At 41.6% G+C, this 19,648-nt stretch overlaps 4 protein-coding genes across 5 annotated transcripts; 2 read left to right on the forward strand and 2 right to left on the reverse strand.

Annotated features, from left to right (window-relative positions):
• The first annotated feature begins 4 nt into the window (after positions 1-4).
• On the forward strand, positions 5-3,354 carry vac14 (vac14 homolog (S. cerevisiae)). Its single transcript, XM_044180793.1, has one exon. The coding sequence runs from the start codon at positions 161-163 to the stop codon at positions 2,510-2,512; it is 2,352 nt and encodes a 783-aa protein (XP_044036728.1). The 5' UTR covers positions 5-160; the 3' UTR covers positions 2,513-3,354.
• Positions 3,355-4,340: 986 nt separating this feature from the next.
• trim35-13 (tripartite motif containing 35-13) lies at positions 4,341-9,400 on the forward strand. 2 transcript variants are annotated; one of them, XM_044180801.1, is made up of 7 exons: positions 4,341-4,668; positions 6,631-7,046; positions 7,995-8,090; positions 8,188-8,418; positions 8,529-8,551; positions 8,653-8,771; positions 8,862-9,400. In XM_044180801.1, the coding sequence occupies exons 2-7, from the start codon at positions 6,645-6,647 to the stop codon at positions 9,398-9,400; spliced, it is 1,410 nt and encodes a 469-aa protein (XP_044036736.1). In that variant the 5' UTR covers positions 4,341-4,668; positions 6,631-6,644. The 2 variants fall into 2 exon arrangements, with proteins under 2 accessions (XP_044036736.1, XP_044036735.1); XM_044180800.1 differs by lacking the exon at positions 4,341-4,668 and having other exon boundaries at positions 5,250-7,046.
• Positions 9,401-9,511: 111 nt separating this feature from the next.
• Positions 9,512-15,550, reverse strand: slc27a1a (solute carrier family 27 member 1a). The gene is made up of 13 exons (XM_044180799.1): positions 15,081-15,550; positions 14,591-14,758; positions 14,097-14,491; positions 13,084-13,251; positions 12,499-12,568; positions 12,305-12,396; positions 12,116-12,225; positions 11,801-12,010; positions 11,594-11,720; positions 11,353-11,490; positions 10,945-11,109; positions 10,666-10,812; positions 9,512-10,562 (listed from the first exon to the last, which is right to left on the reverse strand). The coding sequence occupies exons 2-13, from the start codon at positions 14,755-14,757 to the stop codon at positions 10,405-10,407; spliced, it is 1,947 nt and encodes a 648-aa protein (XP_044036734.1). The 5' UTR covers position 14,758; positions 15,081-15,550; the 3' UTR covers positions 9,512-10,404.
• Positions 15,551-15,674: 124 nt separating this feature from the next.
• Positions 15,675-19,156, reverse strand: ptger1c (prostaglandin E receptor 1c (subtype EP1)). Its single transcript, XM_044180802.1, has 3 exons — positions 18,883-19,156; positions 16,265-17,188; positions 15,675-16,133 (listed from the first exon to the last, which is right to left on the reverse strand). The coding sequence occupies exons 2-3, from the start codon at positions 17,186-17,188 to the stop codon at positions 15,891-15,893; spliced, it is 1,167 nt and encodes a 388-aa protein (XP_044036737.1). The 5' UTR covers positions 18,883-19,156; the 3' UTR covers positions 15,675-15,890.
• Positions 19,157-19,648: the final 492 nt, after the last annotated feature.

Raw genomic sequence — 19,648 nt, forward strand, 5'->3', positions numbered from 1 at the left:
GCGGATGTAATCGGTCAGCTGCGTTGTATCACAAGGTTTCCTGGTTCGCGAGTGAAACCGCTGTTTTTTTCCCTAATAAGTGATCATAAATGCAGACTGCCTTATCACGTATCGACGTGGATTTCAGTAGACAGGATCCGGTACAACCACAGCTACGAATATGAACACGGAGAAGGACTTTTCGCCTCTGACGCCCAACATTGTCAGGGCTCTGAATGATAAACTGTACGAGAAGAGGAAAGTCGCAGCTCTAGAAATCGAGAAACTGGTCCGGGAGTTTGTGGCTCAGAACAACTCCACTCAAATCAGGCACGTGATCCAGATCCTGGCCTCGGAGTTTGCGCTTTCCCAGCATCCCCACAGCCGGAAGGGGGGTCTCATTGGACTGGCAGCTTGCTCAATCGCCCTCGGCAAGGACTCAGGTCTGTATCTGAAAGAGCTTATTGAGCCAGTACTCACATGTTTTAATGACTCAGACAGCCGTTTGCGCTACTATGCCTGTGAGGCCCTCTATAATATAGTCAAGGTGGCCAGGGGAGCAGTGCTGCCCCACTTCAACCTGCTCTTTGATGGTCTCAGCAAGCTTGCAGCAGATCCAGACCCCAATGTGAAAAGCGGATCTGAACTCCTGGACAGACTACTGAAAGACATTGTGACAGAAAGTAACAAGTTTGACTTAGTGGCGTTTGTCCCCCTGCTCAGAGAGAGAATCTACTCCAATAATCAATATGCTCGGCAATTCATCATCTCCTGGATTCATGTGCTGGAGTCTGTGCCAGACATCAACCTGTTAGACTACCTCCCAGAGATCCTTGATGGGCTTTTCCAGATCTTGGGAGACAACAGCAAGGAGATCCGTAGGACGTGTGAGGTGGTGCTGGGAGAGTTTCTGAAGGAGATTAAGAAGACACCCTCCAGCGTGAAATTTGCTGAGATGGCCAACATCCTGGTCATCCACTGCCAGGTTGCAGATGAAACAAAACTAACAAATGACCTGATCCAGCTGACGGCTATGACGTGGATGAGAGAGTTTATCCAGCTTGCAGGCAGAGTGATGCTCCCCTACTCCTCGGGCATCCTAACTGCAGTGCTGCCTTGCCTTTCGTACGATGACAGAAAGAAGAATACCAAAGAAGCAGCCAGTGCCTGTAATCACAGTCTGATGAAGCTGGTGACTCCTGAGGATGATGAGGATGAGGAGAAAAGTGGAAGTACAGGGTCGCCGTCCAGGGAAGATGGCCAGCCCAAGACGGAGGCAGACAGCAATGATATGCTAAATGCATCACAAGAATCTGTTGGTTTCAGTAATATCAGCTTCTTCACTCCAGCAAGTGCTGACAGGCCTCATGTAACTCTGGACCTGGACAGTATTGTTCAGGTGTTGGACAGGCACCTTCATGACTCCTCCACTGGCATGATGACCCGCATAGCTGTGCTCAAATGGCTCTACCACCTCTACATCAAGACACCACGCAAAATGTTCTGCCACACAGACAGCCTGTTTCCCATGCTGCTGAAAACACTGTCTGATGAGTCTGATGAGGTGATACTGAAAGATCTGGAGGTGTTAGCTGAGATAGCATCATCTCCTGCCGGCCAAACAGACCAAGTCGTCTCCTGTGACAACACTGACAACAAACTGGAGAGTGTCAAGCCAGGACAACAGCCCAGCACAGGCTCCAAAGCAGTGGACTCATCCCCGTCCACTCCCAGTATGAACTCCTATTTTTACAAGTTCATGATCAACCTGCTGAAACGCTTCAGTCTGGAGAGAAAGCTTCTGGAGAACAGAGGAGCTTTCATCATCAGGCAGCTCTGTCTGTTGCTTCATGCAGAGAACATCTTCCACTCCATGGCTGACATCTTGCTGAAGGAGGAGGACCTCAAATTTGCCTCCACCATGGTGCAAACACTCAACACCATCCTGCTCACCTCGGCAGAGCTCTTCCAGTTACGCAACCAGCTGAAAGACCTGCGCACTCAGGAGAGCTGTGCTTTGTTTTGCTGCCTGTATCGTTCCTGGTGCCACAGCCCTGTGGCCACTGTGTCGCTCTGTTTCCTCACGCAGAACTACAAACACGCCTATGATCTCATCCAGAAGTTTGGAAATCTGGAGGTGACAGTAGACTTCCTGATGGAGGTTGACAAGCTGGTACAGCTCATTGAAAGCCCCATTTTCACCTATCTGCGCCTGCAGCTCCTAGATGTGGAGAACAACCCTTACCTGATAAAGGCACTGTATGGCCTGCTGATGCTGCTGCCACAGAGCCAGGCCTTCCAGCTGCTCTCCCACCGCTTGCGGTGTGTCCCCAACCCAGAGCTCATGAGGACTGTGGATGAATCCAAGTATATGGACTCTAAACAGCTAGTAGTCTCCAAACGTGCCTCTCACACTCAGGTGGATTACAATGAGCTGCTCCAGCATTTTGACCGTGTTCAGAGCAAACACCTGGAAGTCCGACATCAACGCTCTGGACGTGCCTCTGATCACCCCGACAGGAAGCTCATGTGAAGTCATTGTGCCATCGTGACCTCTGGCCCGAGGTGCTGTTTAAGCCAAAAAGTATTAAGTATGATTAAAAACTGTCTTATCAGAGAAGCACTGGGTATACATAGTCAAAAAGCAGCCGATATGTTTGTACATTTCTTTGCAAATAATGAGGATAATGTCATAATAATGTTATAAGACACAAAACATTTTTAACAGAAAACAGATTTAATACTCTTCAGACTATACACGGACAAATTGATAGTTACTGCTTTCTGTGAAGATCTGAAGAATGTACATAAAATCTCATAAATCATGTATTGTGGTGGTAATAAAATGGCCATATCCCAAGTTTCCATCATGCCCTGTCAGCAGCTGAAATTTTCTCCAGCTAAATGTAATGTTCACTGTGTTTCAAGTGAATCTGAATCTCTATTTCAGTGTTAAATAGCACACTTGTGTTATTTAATGTCCATGTGAACCACAGTATTTTCATGGTGTATCCAGTATGATTAGAGTTCAGGGTTGCCTTAATCTCTTGTCAGCCAGAAAATAAATCTCACATGTAGAGTATTAACCCAGCTCAATTGAGAGTTTAAACTTTGGAAGCCATGGATGACTGAAATCTGCATAAATTCTGGGTAGGCCCATGTTGTCACACCTCTTGACATTTCTTTGTTAGTGCAACTAATCCGAAACTTTACCATACCCTACTACAGCTTTTAATTCCATTTCCTTCTTATATATTCTTCAGCTAATATATATTTCTCTTTGTACAGTGTCTGTTTGTCTTGCATTCTTAAAAAGATTCACACTTTGTCATTATTATGTGAAAATCAATAAAGTGGACCATGTGATTAAAAACATACTTTTTCCATATCCATATATTAAACAAAACCTGTCATAAGAAATACTGGTTAAACGTGTGTGTGTGTGTGTGTGTGTGTGTGTGTGTGTGGAGAAGAAGAAAGCAGCAGCAGACATGAGTGCTAATACTAATGACCGTTTCCTGTCTGTTACATCCTGCAAAACCTGCAGCCTTTTGAAAATGGTCTAGTTGATTATTTTGCTCTGGATTTATAATTATAATTAGGCTCATTATACATCAAGCTCCAAATGTCCAAATCCATTATTAAATAAATTTTACTTCTTTAAATTGTGTAAATGCATTCTGTTAACTTTGCCTATAGGTTTCTATTCTGATCATGAGATTGTAATACAGACCGGACTCTATTGAAGCTAATGAATAGTAACAATAAATTGCATTGAAGAGAATGCTTCTTAAACCTTAAAATAGACCATACAAAATGTTAACTGTGCTGGCAATTGCATACATTTATGTAAATTAAACGCAACTGTATTTTAGACTTATTGTTTTTACTTATAAGAAGCCCCAGAAATTGCAATTGTAGTAACTGAAAACTGCACTTTCCTTATTTAAGGACAAAGAGGCATAAAAATGATTTTAACAAAATTTTTAACATATAAATGATACATCACAAGATTTCCTGCCTTGATATCAATGAGTGCTATAAAGCTCATTGCTTAAATTCACAGTAACGCATTATATAGTTCACATCCCTTTCCACCATACTTAGTCAAGGTGAAAATTTTCACAGAATTTTGTGTCCTTTCCAGTTTTTTATTAGCATGGTTTGAAACGCAGCTAGAAACCTGTCTTTAATGTACACGTTATTTATGGTGAAACTAAAGGAGCTGGGTCTCTCCTCTGCTGCAGGACTGTGCGCAGTTAAACACACATGGTACATACTGTACATGCAGGGGGAATATAGGTCTCACTGCCTGGTAGAGACCCATCAGTACTGCACTAAATTTCACAGATGGAGGTTGACATCTCATGTCAGGGTGTGGACGAGTCCTGCTGCACCGTGTGTGGGGAAATCTTTTTGGCTCCTGTGGTCTGCTGCTGCATCAGTTGTGATCTTAGCTTTTGTAACTCTTGTTTGGAGCAGTTCTGGACACAACATGGTACTAAAGAGTGTCCTCTCTGCTTTAAAGAGAACCTTGGACTTCCACATAGAACATGTGAAGCACATGGAGTGAGACTGTTTCTCCTCTGTGTAGCTGATCTGCAGCCTGTCTGCGCTATGTGCCACAGATCAGGCCTGCATATGAATCACAGAGTGTATCCCATAAAGGAGGCATTCAAGGATTGTAAGGTAAGTTGAATAAAAAATCATTGTATTCTTTCTATTAAAAAGTGTTGAGCATAAATTTGATTGAATTTAAATATGTAGATCTTTACAGGTTTAGTAACCCCCACTGAAGTATCAGAAAAAATGTCAGGAAAATGTCATTCCAAATACGGATACAGGGGACATGCTTAATGTATCTGTAGGTCAAGCGTGTAGGTTATACTTCAACATGAAGAATGATCTTTACAGTAGACAATGCCCCCCTTGGGTTTCGAGTAGGCAATGCAAATGTAAAATGACTGTCAGCCTCATTATTTCTGTGTTTGCCTCTGTATGAGATGCCTGCACACACACACACACACACACACACACAGATGTGTGTAAACATGTAAACCCACACAGCAAAGCAATCCATCTGTCTTTTCCCAATTAATTTCATCTCAACCATTTACAAACTATTTTCAGTTTAATAAACTGTAGTTCAACAAATGAGTAATGTGGAGATTAAAACAGCTCAAACATTTTACCAAATTAAAACAGCTATTAAATTTGGTGTAATTCACCTGACTTTAAATAAAAGAAATGCATAGTTAAAGGAATATCTGTTATCTGTCCAGTGACCGTATGCAAAGCCACTATTAATCTGGCATGGCTGTAGTGTGTATGTGTGTGTGGGGTATTTTGGCTGTTGCTATCAATAGCTCTGAACTGCTGCCTCCGCATTGGCAAGGACACAAATCAAATTTTCACTTTGGCATCCAACAAGACTGTCACTTATTTGGTCAAGGATTGCTCAGGATGGGTTCACTCACTATACTACAAAGAATGCATTCAAGACCAAACTACTCTTATTGGACTCTTCACCTGTAATTTCTGTAATGTTGACATGGTTATGCCTTGCTGTGATATGTTAGAAGGCTTTTAGGGGAGTGTAAACATACAAATACAATTATACCTGACTTTATTATTCTAAAACCTAGAATAATAATATCTAAATTAATGTCAATACACAGGATAAGGCCTTGAGTAGCTAATGTATGTAACGATATTAACGATAAACTAATTTGTTACACATACAGTACACACTAATAACTCTCCTACCTGCATGGTTTAAAGCTGACTGTGAGACTGAGATGTAATGGCTACAATACGGTGTTTCACACACAAGAGTTGAAGCAGCACTGGGCTACACAGTGTTTTCTAATGGCAGGATTGTATTCTATCTCTATTTTTGGTGCAGCAGTAAACTAACTTCTGCAACAAAATATTGGATTACAGTACAAACAAGGTCAGCTTACTGTGAAATACTTCTGAAATGAACAAATTAACCTTAAAGATGACCATGCTACTATGTGCAGACCTTGCTTTGAAATACCCTCTATTTGCCCTTAAAAAATAAAAATTAACTAAACAAACATTAACAGTTTCATGTATTATACCAGAAGGGGGATTTGTCTCTATATTTTAAAAATAACTGTGTGTCAATTCTTAAAAAGCTGTTGTCCAAAGCTAAACTTGACTGTAGAAAAAAGCTGTTCCAATGGTCAGCAGGAGGATATTTCTTTACCCACATAACTTACACCTGTCTATTTATATCCTCACCCTGAGTCTTATTTTAGGCATTGTGTCTCCATAAACTCTTTCATTGCACTGTGACAGGTTGCTTCAAAAAGTGGTGATAGCATGCTCATAGCATAACTACAATCAAAAGACCAACTTGAGGGCAAATGTTCCATCGTCACCACACTCTCTTCTGTCATCCTTTGCTCTGATCTGCACAGATAGTCTCTTAAATGTAAAGCCAATTTGTTGTATTCTGAGATGTGGTGTTTATTTGAGAACGCTCAATGTGCATGCTCAATACAGGACAGATCAACACGGGATATGCCGTTGGGAGCTGAGGTATTAACACTTATTTCTGAGGTTAAGATGAGGTAGCCTTCCAGAGATGTGGGAGGGGCCTCAGATCCTGCTTTGTCATTACAGCCCTGTGAAGAAGAATGGCCACCAGACGCACTCATCTTGAGGATGACCTTTGCTGTCCAATTTGTGGACATATTCTCAGTCAGCCAGTGGTGCTCACTTGCAGACACAGATTCTGTAAAGCCTGTCTAAAAGTCAGCTGGGAGACACAAGGCAGTGGGGATTCACACTACTGTCCTTTGTGCTGGCGCCGTTCCTCCATGGATCAAATAGTGGTGAGCACTGTGCTGGAAAAGTCCTGTGAATCCTTCAAGCTGGACAGAAGCAAGAATGACCCAGAGGCTTGTAAGGAGCATGGAGAAAAGCTCACACTGTTTTGTTTGGAGGACTTGGAGCCAATCTGTGGTGTGTGTGGGAAAGCAGCTGCACATGCTGGGCACAGGCTCTATCCCATTGGGGAAGGTGCTCATGACTGTAAGGTAGGCAAGTTAAAGTTACAGGGTTGGTCACCCCAGTATTTCACATTGGTAGCACATTTTCATTGTTTGAGCTGCATATCTTCAGCATCACCTGCTTAGGAAATCTTGCATTACCAAAAACGTTTTCCTCTGTTTTACTGCTGATTTTTGCAGCTGGAATGAATGATGATCTGTCACATTGTTTGAATGCTGAATTTGATGTATGACTTTATAGACTAGTACCTAAGGTCGACAATAGCATGTGTGAGCCTTCACAATTAAAATGGGAAGATGATTCACTTAATTTGACAATCATAATTGATTAGCTTTTTGCAAATTTACAAATGAAATCTCAAAGGCTATCCATTATTTCATGAAAAGAAGAAGTGGTACTGTGTACATTATTATAATTTACAGCTTGTCAACATTTTGAAAACACATTGTTTATTGTGTTTTTCACCAGTTTTTCTTTTCTTTTCTTACTACTTTGTGCTTCTTTAAGCCTGATATGCTGATTTGTGTGAAGGTGTTTGGCAGAGTTCATTAACCTTCTAATAATAGATTCATATTTTTGGTTTGCCATTGCCGTCAGGGTCCCGAGAGGACTGAAACTCGACTCCCACAAGGTTTCTGTGACGCTACATTAATTCTACTCCTGCTCTCCTCTGCATTCTCTTAGAAACGGGAAACCTTGAGTACTAATGTGAAATGAATCTTTTGGTTGCTATATTGGGTCCCTGTCTTGATTCTAAGTTGCATTAGGTCAATTTTGCTTATTTTACCAGGAAATTAGATCATTTCCTATAGATTTGTCCCTTTAATTTGATGCTGCTGTATCATGCAGCTTTGCATTTACAGGGAATGCTGCCATAACAGAGTATGTGGCAGCTGAAAGCCCCACCTTGTGCTTGGCCATCTGCCAGACTGACCCTGTTTTTAAGTGTTAATGCCCTGTCACTGACTTTATAGGAGGAACTGAAGAGTGCGCTTCTGCCTTTGAAAGAGAAGTTGCAGCTGTACAGGAAGGCGAAAATGGCCTGTGAGGAAATGGCAGAACATGTCATGGTACTGTCAGTTCCATCAGTACATCATGTTACCTTGAACATACTAGAGAGCGAAGGTGTGGAGACAATGATTACCCATCAATCATATCTCTTTCCAGAACCAAGCGGAACATACCGAAACACAGATCAAAGAGGAATTTGAAGCCCTTCACCATTACCTGAAAGAGCAAGAGGCTGCCAGACTTTCTGCTTTGAAGGCTGATGAGGATCAGAAGAATCTGATGATTAAACAGAGGATTGAGGAGATGAGCAATGAAATTACGTCTCTGTCCAACACCATCAGATTAGTGGAACAGGACATGAAATCTCAAGATATCCCATTTCTTAAGGTAGATAAAACTTTGCTTCAGACATTTCAAATAACATCTTAACCAGAAATGGTCTTACATTCATATGCACATCACTTGGTGAAAGTTGTTCTCTTAAATTTTGTTTTCAGAATTACAAAGAAACAATAAGCAGGTAAGTGTTACTGCCACATCTAGGATCCAGTTAAGCTTTTTTTTGGATGATATAGCTCTACAGACAATTCTCAACAACTAACTGCTGAAGTATCTTTTCAGAACCTGGCAAACTCCCCTTGATCCACAGATGATTTCTGATGCTCTGATTGATGTGGCCAAGCACTTGGGCTCTCTGAAATTTAAAGTGTGGGAGAAGATGAAGAGTATAGTAAAATATAGTGAGTTCCTAAAACAATAACTAGTCACGTTTTATTGATCAGCTCTTTTCCTGCCACATAAGTAATTTCTACCTCCTTTTTTCTCTCAAGATCCTGTGATTCTGGATCCCAACACAGCAGCTAGCTGCTTCATCCTCTCAGAGGATCTCACAGTTGTGCAGAACTCTACCCAGATTTTCAAGCTGCCAGACAACCCAGAACGCTTTGACATCAGTGCTGAGATGCTGGCTGCTGAGGGCTATTCCTCTGGACGCCACAGCTGGGATGTGGAGGTGAAGGACAACACCTACTGGGTGGTGGGAGTAGCCAGCGAGTCCATCAACAGGAAGGGCAAGCACGTGTTGACACCAGCAGAGGGATTCTGGACTATAAGGTTTCGTAACGGAGAGCATAAGGCCTGCACAGCACCATGGGGGCCGCTGAACATGACTAAGAAGCCAGAAGTGATAAGAGTAGTTTTAGACATGGACCGAGGCAAGGTGACATTTTATGACCCTGGAGAGAGAACACCTCTCTACACCTTCACAGATGTAATCACACCCAGAGCCTTTCCCTACTTTTGCACTGCCTGTAAAGATCATCCACTGAAAATCCTACCCACAAGGATATCCTTGTCAGTGGACCACTAATTCACATTGGAGAGGACTGTGGGGAATTTCAGCACTACATTTCCGGGAAAGCTAAAAAAAATTAATAAAAAAATGCACCTCTAAATATTTTATGAATGACATGAAACTGGCATGTTTTAAAATATTTAATTTGAGTTCCAACAAAAAAAATGTAACCTGGAAGATCTGAAATTGTAAATAGCTTCACAATCTTTAACACCTATATATTACTATACTGATAAGATTTGTTACATGAACTGTACAGTCACTATGTGTGATTCAGCTTTGCATGACACAAAATCACTACTGTGATTTCCAAAATCTTTTGAGCTCCTTTCCAAGAAAAGCTTAATTTAAACTTATTTTTTTTCAACAGATCGGAAGTTTCATATAAGGCACATACAGTAACAACTTTTGTGTATTTGCAAACCCGTGCCACTGTCAGAGGTTCAAATATGACAAGTGAGATTAGTTTTCCATTGCATTAAAAAAAGACTATGTTTAGTGTTTTATCTAGTAGCCACATGTACTGCATGTCGAAGTCTGGTCTTTCAGCCTCATCCAAACACACAGCAGTAACTCTATAGCTTACACAAAATTATTCTGGCAGCATTTTTCATAAATGGGTATATACCCTGTAACAAAGTTTGAGTTGATACTCCCCCTTGCTGTCCACATTACTGTAACATGTATCCTATTTCAAATGGGTTGTGGAAGATACCCACTCTATGTGCGGTGATGCTCAACGGCTTTTTGAGGTGTTCATTTTAAAAAGAAAAAGTTATTAAAAAGGTAATAAATGCCCTCACATTATGTCCTGATATGTTACTCACACAGTGTTAAAACATCATCTTTAACAATACTCTGCCTATGTAAGTAGTCCTCTCAACTCTGTTACCTGAACAGTTAAAATCCAGGCAGGTGGTATACCAAGACTGACTGATCCTGAAATCAGCACACGCTATCCTCTCTCTACAGCATGTGTTTAACTGAGGCACCATGACTGCCCTGCTATGGCCTCCACGTCATAGAGACATTCTTCCCTCCGCTATAGCATTGTATAGCTCCTCGTCTACAGCCTCATAACGCGCAGCTCTAGTGTTCAAAAAGTAGATCTGGTCATTGGTGAGACGTGGGTCGTATCCCTCCCTCTGCAGCCTGGTTTTCTGGATTTTAAATGTACCTATGCAGGAATGTGGACATACATAAAATAGATGATTTATTGATATGAAATCAGTGATGGTTAACATTTTTATGAACTCAGGATGGATATTAGGACAGTTTACCTGTGGTGTCTACATGTGGGGAGATTCGCAGGAACACGGGGCGAGCATACGGAGGAAGAGCTCGCTGGACTTCCTGCAGGAAACTGTTGCAGTCAAAACTCCCTGTAGTGTCTGCAATGGCAGCCATGCCTGCCTTACCTTCCACACCTGGTATGACCCATGGAGATAAATACTTGTCAACTAGTGAGTACAGTCAAAAGCAATATGCATTAAAGAGCAATAACAATTATGGTTATAATGTGATGCTGAAAGCAGTAAGTATACAAAGTTAACCATCACCTGTCACTGCCACGCCATACACAGCCACATCAGTCTGACCCAGAAGACTGCTGAGTATGCCCTCAACCTCGGTGGTGGAGACATTTTCTCCTCTCCAGCGGAAAGTGTCTCCGCCGCGGTCACGGAAGTACATGTAGCCCAGGTCATCCATCACCAGTACGTCACCTAGGGTAGACATATGGAAAGATAAATAATTGCCAACCTTGATTCAAAAACTTGGAAGCTTGGCAATCCGACATTGCCTTTATTTTTCAGGGTTTAAACTTTCAAGAAATTACAAATATCTTGAAGACTTAAAAAGACTCATTACACATTTTTAAAATGAGTACTGCAAGCTGTGTTGAGTGGTATGATACAATTTAACAGCAATATAAATATATATTTTGAGAATTAAAAAGGATTGGTAACCTGATATATATGCAGAATCATTTTTCTTAAAGACATTGTGAGCTATCTTTTTCCTTGTAGCGTCCTGGTTAGCATAGCCATCAAAACGCCGTAATGGGTCCTGCTGGTTGATACGACCCACCAGAAGCCCTGGCTCCCCTGCAAGACACGGAGGAATCTAATAGAGTGCTTTCAGATCAATACAGTTCAACAATCACATATGAAGTAGCAAAGTCATTATTGTAGTATTAGTATTAGTTACCAGGGCGGCAAGGCACACAGAGGCCCCGGCTATCTCGAACCAGCTCCATGCTGTCCTCGTCCACTCTCACCAAACGGATTGGGTACACGTTGGGGAGAATGCGACTGTTGAATCCACAGGCTCCCACCTGGCAGGACAGAATTAGCTAAACTCTGATCCAATTCACATTTTATCAGTGAAAACACAAGTAACACTGTGATTGCTGACCTTGCCATCCATGTTGGCAATACTGCAGTTGCACTCAGTCGCTCCATAGAACTCGCCAATCTGTGCCACCCCAAAACGTTCTGTGAAGGCCTCCCACACACTGGGACGCAACCCGTTTCCCACTGCTAACCGAACTTTGTGGCCTTTTTCTGATGGCCGTACTGGCTGAGACAGGAGGTAGCGGCAGATTTCGCCGATATACTGCACCACCTACAACAGAAAAGAAATCCTGTTACTGTGGCAGCACTCAAAATTATAGTTATTGATTTAATTAAATATGGCACTTATCAATATTTTCCAAGCATAAGCGCTTACAGTGCAGTTGTACTTAATGCAGTCTTCCCAGAAGCGGCTGGCAGAGAATTTCTTCTTCACTACCACAGTGAGGCCATGGATCAGACACTGACCAACTCCCATGATATTACCTGGCAAGAAGAGAAAGCTGACACTTTACTATGCAAAACCCACTGTATTCATCAAGAGCTGGAGGCTACCATCACATACCTGCCGAGTGATAGAGAGGCAGGCAGTCATAGACGATGTCATCAGGGCGCATGCGAAAGGCAAAATACCCAAAAGCAGCGATTCTGTAGTAACTGTTGTGGGAACACAGGAGAGATTCTCAGACATCTATCATTAGCTATGCAGCAACTGTAACTTCTGGAGCTTCTGGAGATGCTTTTTTGTGAGTAACGTACCGACTGTGTACCACAATGGCAGCCTTGGGTAGTCCTGTGGTGCCGGAGGTGTAAATATAAAATAGACGGTCTGCAGAAGAGAATACAATAGAGCATTATAATTACTCACTCCCAGTTTAAGATCCATACAGGTGTCTTCACAGCATTCACACCTTTAATGCTGAGTTATATGTTCATTCATCTAAGACAGATTTACCACTGTCCGGAGATATGGTTTTGTTATTCAGACAGTACACATCTCACAAGTCATTCATAGCTCCTCCAGACAGCTGTCCAGAGAAAAATGTCAATGTGTGTCTCGAATTCAAAATGACTCATAACTCTCAAAGTTCTGCACAGCTAAGCATTCATCTCATCACGCTTGAGTCATATAATTACGGGGAAGACAGCAGAGTGAGAAAAATGTATATTATTCACTTTAGGAATTCAGAATAGAGTAAAAAAAACAACAACAAAAGGTTATCAGCCAAACACAGCATGAGGAAATAGTTTGAAGAGGGTATTTAAAAGGAAACTACTCATTAACATACAGATTAAGTCTTAAATAGAGTCAAAGTTGAGTTCAGTGATAGATAAAGTACTCACCATTCATGCCTTTGGGAGGAACACAAGGTGAAGAGGGATGTCTAGGTGCAGAGGCTAAAATTGGGTCCAGAGGTTGAGCACCCAGACAGGCCAGAAGTTCTGCACTGAGGTCTCCTGTACAGAGCCGTACCATGGACTGGCTGAAGGAGGAACTGACCTCCAACATGGCTGACATTCAGTAAGAGGAACAAGACGGAGATGGGAAGAGAGGATACCAGTCAGGTCAGTGCAAGCACTCTAGTTTGAATAAGAACATACTGTAAATATATATCTAATATTGTCAGTGAAATTAAATATATGATGTAACTTCATAATTTTTGTATACAGTCAAACTACTTATAATTTAATTTCTGAATCCATAATGCCTATAAAACTGACAAATGAAAACATCACAGACCCATGTGACAACATAAAGACAAACACAGAGAAAACTGACATCTGAGGAACAAATGGATTGCTGAATAATGAGAACATTCAGTAAACAGTAAAGTCACACACACACACACACACACACACACACACACACACACACACGTAGGACATCACAGAAACAACACAGAGACAAAGAAGTTAAGTGTTTGTATTATAACAGAGAACACAGGGAATCAAATGTTAAGCAACTTCAAAAAGAGATGGCATATAAGAAGTTTTAATGGCAGTAACCCTAACCGACAGCATGTGTTGACCACAAGTTGGAGACAGTCATTATCACAATACTGTGTTACACACAAAAAATGATTAATAAAGTGTGATGCTACAGGACGAAATGTTGACCACTTCACATGATGTTACACACAAATGTTAAACATAAAATTTGCTGCCGAAGTTGATCAGTATTTTAGGACCATTGCTTGCAATGACCATGTACCTTTTTAATAATTTGCTAAATAAGAGGTAAGATATCATCCTGTAATACAGCATTTTAGAATGTACCCCTACCCCTTGATACAGAATTAAAACCTAAATGCTAATTTCTTGATCAGCTTTTCCTACCTTGTTTAACACTTTCTTACCATCAGCAAGCTCAGCTCCGAACACAATAGCCCGTGACCCTGACACCCCGATACAGTGCAGGAGGGAATCATGGCGGAGGTTGAAGTTGATGAGTGCAGCTTCCACCCCAACCTTGGCCAAGCCCAGCCAAAGTGCCACCTGTAATGGCCTGCTTTCCATGAAGAGGGCCACCACATCGCCTGAGACCCATCCCTGACCTCTTGCCCAGTGGGCCACTGCATTAGACAGCTCGTCCAGCTGTGTGAAGGTCCATGTTTCCCCTGTGGCGTCATAGATCAGTGCTGGTTTATCTGGGTGGAGTTTTACTGTCTGGGTGAATATGGAAGGAATGTTACTTCCATTGCGCATGTAGCGCCATAAAGCCAGCTTCACTCTCAACAGCACATACAGGCCACTGGTGAGGGTCAGATGAGGAAGACAAGGAGAAATTAGGTAAGTAAAGATGCAGACCCACAAGCATGATCAGAACTATATTTGTACCTATTTAACTTACTTGAGGTCTCTCTTGGCGGTGCGTGCTGCAATGTAGAAGTATTTCCAGCTTCTTGTGCCCAGATATACCCCAAGGCCTGCTACCAGACTCCAGGACCAGGACACCCCGAAGAGACGCAACAGTCCCATAGACCCCAGAGAGGCTGATACACTTGCCGCATTGTGCATTCTTGTCATGGAGGAAATGAAGAAAGATGTTCTTTAAGGATAGAATAGGCAAATTGAAGCCTGTTTCACTCAGGAAGTTGAACTACTGTAGTACATGCTGGTACTTAAGTAGGCTACATACAAGAAACTTTTTTTAGGTAGGCCTAATAGCTAAAACAATTATATAAAAGCCCTGAGCAGAGATAAAGTGATCACTTAAGTTATCACAGATCAATCAGCTCACATTAGAGTAGCGCACATAAACAGATATCACTCCAGGTCACATAAAGTATCATCGTCAACTTAAGCGCAAAATCTACATACATGCATTGCAAACAACTTACCTACGAGTCAATAGACTGAAGCGTTGTCACCTTTCACCCAATAACCCCGCCGGTCGGCACAACTTGTTACTTAATTACTTTCGCGGAAACTATCGAGTAGCTATTCAAATCTTCCTCTGGATGTTGACAGAAGAAGATATACAATCTCGCGTTTTAAAGGAAACCAGTAGTTTGTAAGTTGCAACAGTTAAACAGTTTAGCCTACTGCTCGGCAGCGCGGTTGTTGTTAAATAGGCAAGTAAACCGTTTACATTCAGACGATTTTTGGAAATATGTCAAACATACGTGAGCGAGTCCTGTAGCTTGGCAAATATGGGGGAGAGTTCATAATTTGTGCCCGACATTCAAAAATGACCGAAATGTGAATGAAAGCAGTGAAATGCGGATGAATCTGGCTATTTTCTGTACTCCATATTGAATAGAGTCATTGCCAAAGAAGCACCGCCCATCCCGGACGTGAGCCTTCCTCAGCATCTCAGACATTTGTTAAACTCGGCGCTTGTCAAGCTTTTCTGAATTCTGATTGGACAATACTAACCCCGCCCAATTACCCAACCACTAGATTTGCAAGTTGCTGCTTTTGATAGTAGCACCGGCACAGACTACTAACTAAATGTTGTGAAATGTTGTGAAAGTATGTTTCCATCCTTTATTCACACTGCTACCTTGTAGACTGTTGGCTTGCTGAATATGGACCTCACGAGGCCCTTTTGAAAATAATACAGCAAACCTTGCATTAATTTTTCACAACACACATGAAAGAAATAATTTATTTCAGTCCATAACAGAAAAAGTCCAACAGCAACATGGTCATTGCAGACTGAAGGTCTGCCTGCCTGCGTCTGCACAGGAGCTATTCACAGTCACTGTGGGTCTCTGTGTGTAGAAAGCACGGCAAACTCTTAAAAGCACTGCTCTCCTCAGTAATATGTAAACCCAAGGATCCAAGATCTGATTCCAGGAGGCCATACGTAAACCCAGAAGAATTAACACATCTGTATTGTAGGTTGAGGTTCCATGGTTTTGGTTGAACTGCATCACAAGAATGTTGATCTATAATGTCGGAGAGAGAATCACTCATGAGGTGTAGCTATTACTTTATCATCTACAATATTCTTAAAAATACCTGTCCAATAAAGGTGAAAGTGGAAACAAATTCTGCAATCTAAAAGAGTAGTACTCACAAGAAAGGGACTCCAGCATACACAGGAAACCACAGTGATCACTGCCAGTTGCACCATCATCTCCACATCTAACGAACAAAACAAGGAGGAAGATGATGCGGACGATGCATGACGAGTACAGTGATCTGATGAATCTGTATTAATATCGTGGGACTTCATTCTGGCCTGCAGCAGTGTAAGACCACTCAGGATGTTGCAGAGTAGGGAAAGAGTAAGTGCAGTGAGGCCCAGACATGAGAAGGCCAGAGCCAGATTGGTGTCAGCTGTAGACTGTGGACCATTGATAGGCAAGAAACACCATGTCCCAGGAGATTGGGTAGTGTAAGTCCCCACAGCAAATAAAGGTAGAACTGCCATCACAAGTGCAAGAGAGGACAGAAATAACACAACTCGCCGCACGTGAGCCAATGTGATCATAGCAGCGTGGAAAAAGGGCTGGGTGATGGCCACACAGCGCTCCACTGCCATGGCACAACCCAACAGCAAAGGGCATAAGCCAAAAAACACCATACTTGCCCCAAAGATCTGACAGATTTCCTTGGTGGGCTTCCTGGCCTGTATTTTAGACCTCTGATCCATGTGCAGATACAAGGCAAAGGCGCCTGGGATCACATGACCTCCCAGGTCAGCCAAAAGCAAAGCCACTGTTAGTAGCAGAAATGGTGCTTTGGATTGGCGCCGGAATCGGACACTGGACTTAGCCAGAATGCCCAGAGCCATGAGGTTGGAGATGGCACCAAATGTCATAGTGAAGCAGGACATCCCTAAACCTGAATATTTGAGGGGTGGCCAGGTGCTGCTGTTCAGCCAGGGACTTGGCTGTTCAGAGGAGTTGCTCTTCAGGCTCTGGTGGAGGATGGATGGCATAGAAGAAGAAGAGTAAGCAGTCATGAGTATAGATGGTGTCCTCATCTTCAGTGTCATCTACAGAGAATAAAAGACAAAGTTAAAATACTTCCATTAGTTCCAACAAAGCCACTGAGTGATACTTTTTAGCAAATGCTTTTATGTCATCCTGTTCTGCTGTCTCAAGTAATTCATAGACAGCATGGGGGATATTTTGAGGGTTCTGCAAGGTGTTTTTGTCTTCATTACAGTAGATAGTCACAGAGGGAGGAAAGATTTGTAGTGAGACACATAATAACAATAATAATAATAATAATAAACTTTATGTATATAGCAGCTTTTATAACATAGAATGTAGCTCAAAGTGCTTCACAAGGGAAACAAATCCATCAACATTGGGTTTTAAAATATAGGATACATAATAACTTAGAATCACTCATCCATTTTTTGAGCTAACCACCATTTAAGATGCTTTGAACCAAACCTAAAGAGAAACTAAGCTTATATAATAATGGATAATTTTAAACAGCACATTTTGGCAACAACAGTGTTGTCTTTGTTGCAACTTGATATTTGATGTCATTAAACTTTAACCAGCAGGATGTGCCAATTTGCATAAGCAATTTTCTTCCTATTGTGATACATCATGCATCAAACATTAGACTTGATATTTGTAACAGGTTCATGGATTTCCACTCTCCAGAATGATTTTAATCTCTGCAATAATGTGTACAGACTTTCTTAGGTACGTGGATGAAAATCTTAGACAAGCACTCCAATAGCAAAAGGTTCCAGGAGCTGACCAAGCTGACATGTCTTTATATAAGAAGAAAAGAAGAAAGTCAAAACTGCAGCTAAATTTGATGTGGTTCTTTTCCATTTTCTGGTAAGATAGCATGGTCAACAGAATCCTTTGGATCTTGATTCCGGTCTGCTTTGTTAGCAGCCTCCACATAAACTGTTGAGGTTACAGACCTCCAAAGGTTAAAAAAAGACCACTTGGAGCTTCACAGAAAATTATTGAACTCCACTGCTTCTCTTTGTGTCGACACCAGTAACTCACAGCTGATCAGGCAGTACAGTTGTTATATCATCTTATTTTTTGCATTTCTGTTGTTACCTCCCTTTCACTTCATCAATAGTTCATACTGTATACCTACAAAGAGAGAAGCAATTTGCCTGGAGAGTGGGAGGAAATTGCAGAGGAACTGCATTATTAAAAGAAATCCAGGGGTTATATTCAGGATTGGGAGGATATTATCAGTAACAAAAGATATTTGTCTTGTCAATCATGATATATTTTATGATGGAAATTCTTCAGACATATACTGGATACTGTATCTTTTCTCAAACATCCAGGCTGTTACTCCATATCTCTTGTTTAATTCTTCTGTTACTGAATACTGTGTTCTTTAAGCAGAACAAAACATTTCTCAACAACTCAGGCATAATAACAGAACGCCCAGTTGACCTCAGGGTAGTGCTCCACCTGCATTATCCATTTCTTCAATATCTTAATCAGGACATCTGAGTCTCTCTTCAATTCCTCACATTTCTCATTCATAATGAGTGGATTCAATAAATGAAATCAATGAGGAATCATGGCTTTCCTAGAGATCCAACTCTTTAGTCATGCACTCGTCTTACTTCATATATTTTGCAAATATTTCAGCTTCACTTTCACTAATTTGCTACCAGAGAAGAATGTGCTAAGTATGTTATCCACCAAGTGAACTCCCATTAAAACATTATGAATAATAAATAAAACTTACCTTCAGATGACTCCAGATGAACACCGGATTGTTTGGGATGGCTCAGAATAAATGAGAGCAGACGAATGTGTCTCTCTTGTGTGTGGAGCTGCCTGAATGTCCACATTCAGATATCACTATGGTCCACAGTCATTTGCTCTCGTTCTCCTCCCTTTCTTTTCCCCTGCCTCTCTGACAGCTTCTCTTTCTCCCTGGTCCGGCTGTTTCTCTCTCCAGAGGCTTGGCAGCTATTTTATCTCTACATGCTAGACCTGCATTTTCCATCCTCCTTCCCCCTCTGGATGTGTTCCTTCCATCTATTCATCTCCCCTGCTGATCCTTTGAACCAGAGGGGATCTCAGCCATCACTTTCATTTTGTAGTATTGATCCAGTGCTAGCTGAATAGCTGAACAATGGAAAACATTTTCTCATTTACTTTCTCAAATTCTCAATGATAATTCAAATTCCCTCAAAACAAAAGGGACCAGTTATTCAACTGGTAACATGATGATTATCACCCACCACATAAACATAAGCACAGATGCAGACAACAGAGGAAGAGCATGATGGTGATTAGGTGCCTCAAGGGCTTCTGGTATACTATACTGGTGTCCTGTTTGGAAGAATATGATACTCTGAGCCAACACTGAACATCACCCTGACAGAGATTTAGAGATTTTAGATATAAAAAACACTTGTGTTTAAAAATGTATTTACATTAGGTGAGTATACCAAGGTTTGTGAATTTTTAAAGAGGGACTACTCTGTTTGATTGGCACTGATTTT

Source organism: Siniperca chuatsi, linkage group LG21, assembly GCF_020085105.1.
Source record: "Siniperca chuatsi isolate FFG_IHB_CAS linkage group LG21, ASM2008510v1, whole genome shotgun sequence".
Lineage (NCBI taxonomy): Eukaryota > Metazoa > Chordata > Actinopteri > Centrarchiformes > Sinipercidae > Siniperca > Siniperca chuatsi.

What these genes read in the sequence shown, in the direction of transcription:
- vac14 (XM_044180793.1), top strand. Translation starts at nt 161, where the DNA reads ATGAACACGGAGAAGGACTTTTCGCCTCTGACGCCCAACATTGTCAGG.
- trim35-13 (XM_044180801.1), top strand. Translation starts at nt 6,645, where the DNA reads ATGGCCACCAGACGCACTCATCTTGAGGATGACCTTTGCTGTCCAATT. An exon ending in AAGGTGCTCATGACTGTAAG is followed by an intron (nt 7,047 to 7,994) that starts GTAGGCAAGTTA and finishes CTGACTTTATAG; the next exon opens with GAGGAACTGAAGAGTGCGCT. An exon ending in AAATGGCAGAACATGTCATG is followed by an intron (nt 8,091 to 8,187) that starts GTACTGTCAGTT and finishes ATCTCTTTCCAG; the next exon opens with AACCAAGCGGAACATACCGA.
- slc27a1a (XM_044180799.1), bottom strand. Translation starts at nt 14,757, where the DNA reads ATGCACAATGCGGCAAGTGTATCAGCCTCTCTGGGGTCTATGGGACTG. An exon ending in GCCTCTCTATCACTCGGCAG is followed by an intron (nt 12,226 to 12,304) that starts GTATGTGATGGT and finishes TCTTCTTGCCAG; the next exon opens with GTAATATCATGGGAGTTGGT. An exon ending in TGATTCTGCATATATATCAG is followed by an intron (nt 11,110 to 11,352) that starts GTTACCAATCCT and finishes TGTCTACCCTAG; the next exon opens with GTGACGTACTGGTGATGGAT.
- ptger1c (XM_044180802.1), bottom strand. Translation starts at nt 17,188, where the DNA reads ATGACACTGAAGATGAGGACACCATCTATACTCATGACTGCTTACTCT. An exon ending in TATGCTGGAGTCCCTTTCTT is followed by an intron (nt 16,134 to 16,264) that starts GTGAGTACTACT and finishes CCGACATTATAG; the next exon opens with ATCAACATTCTTGTGATGCA.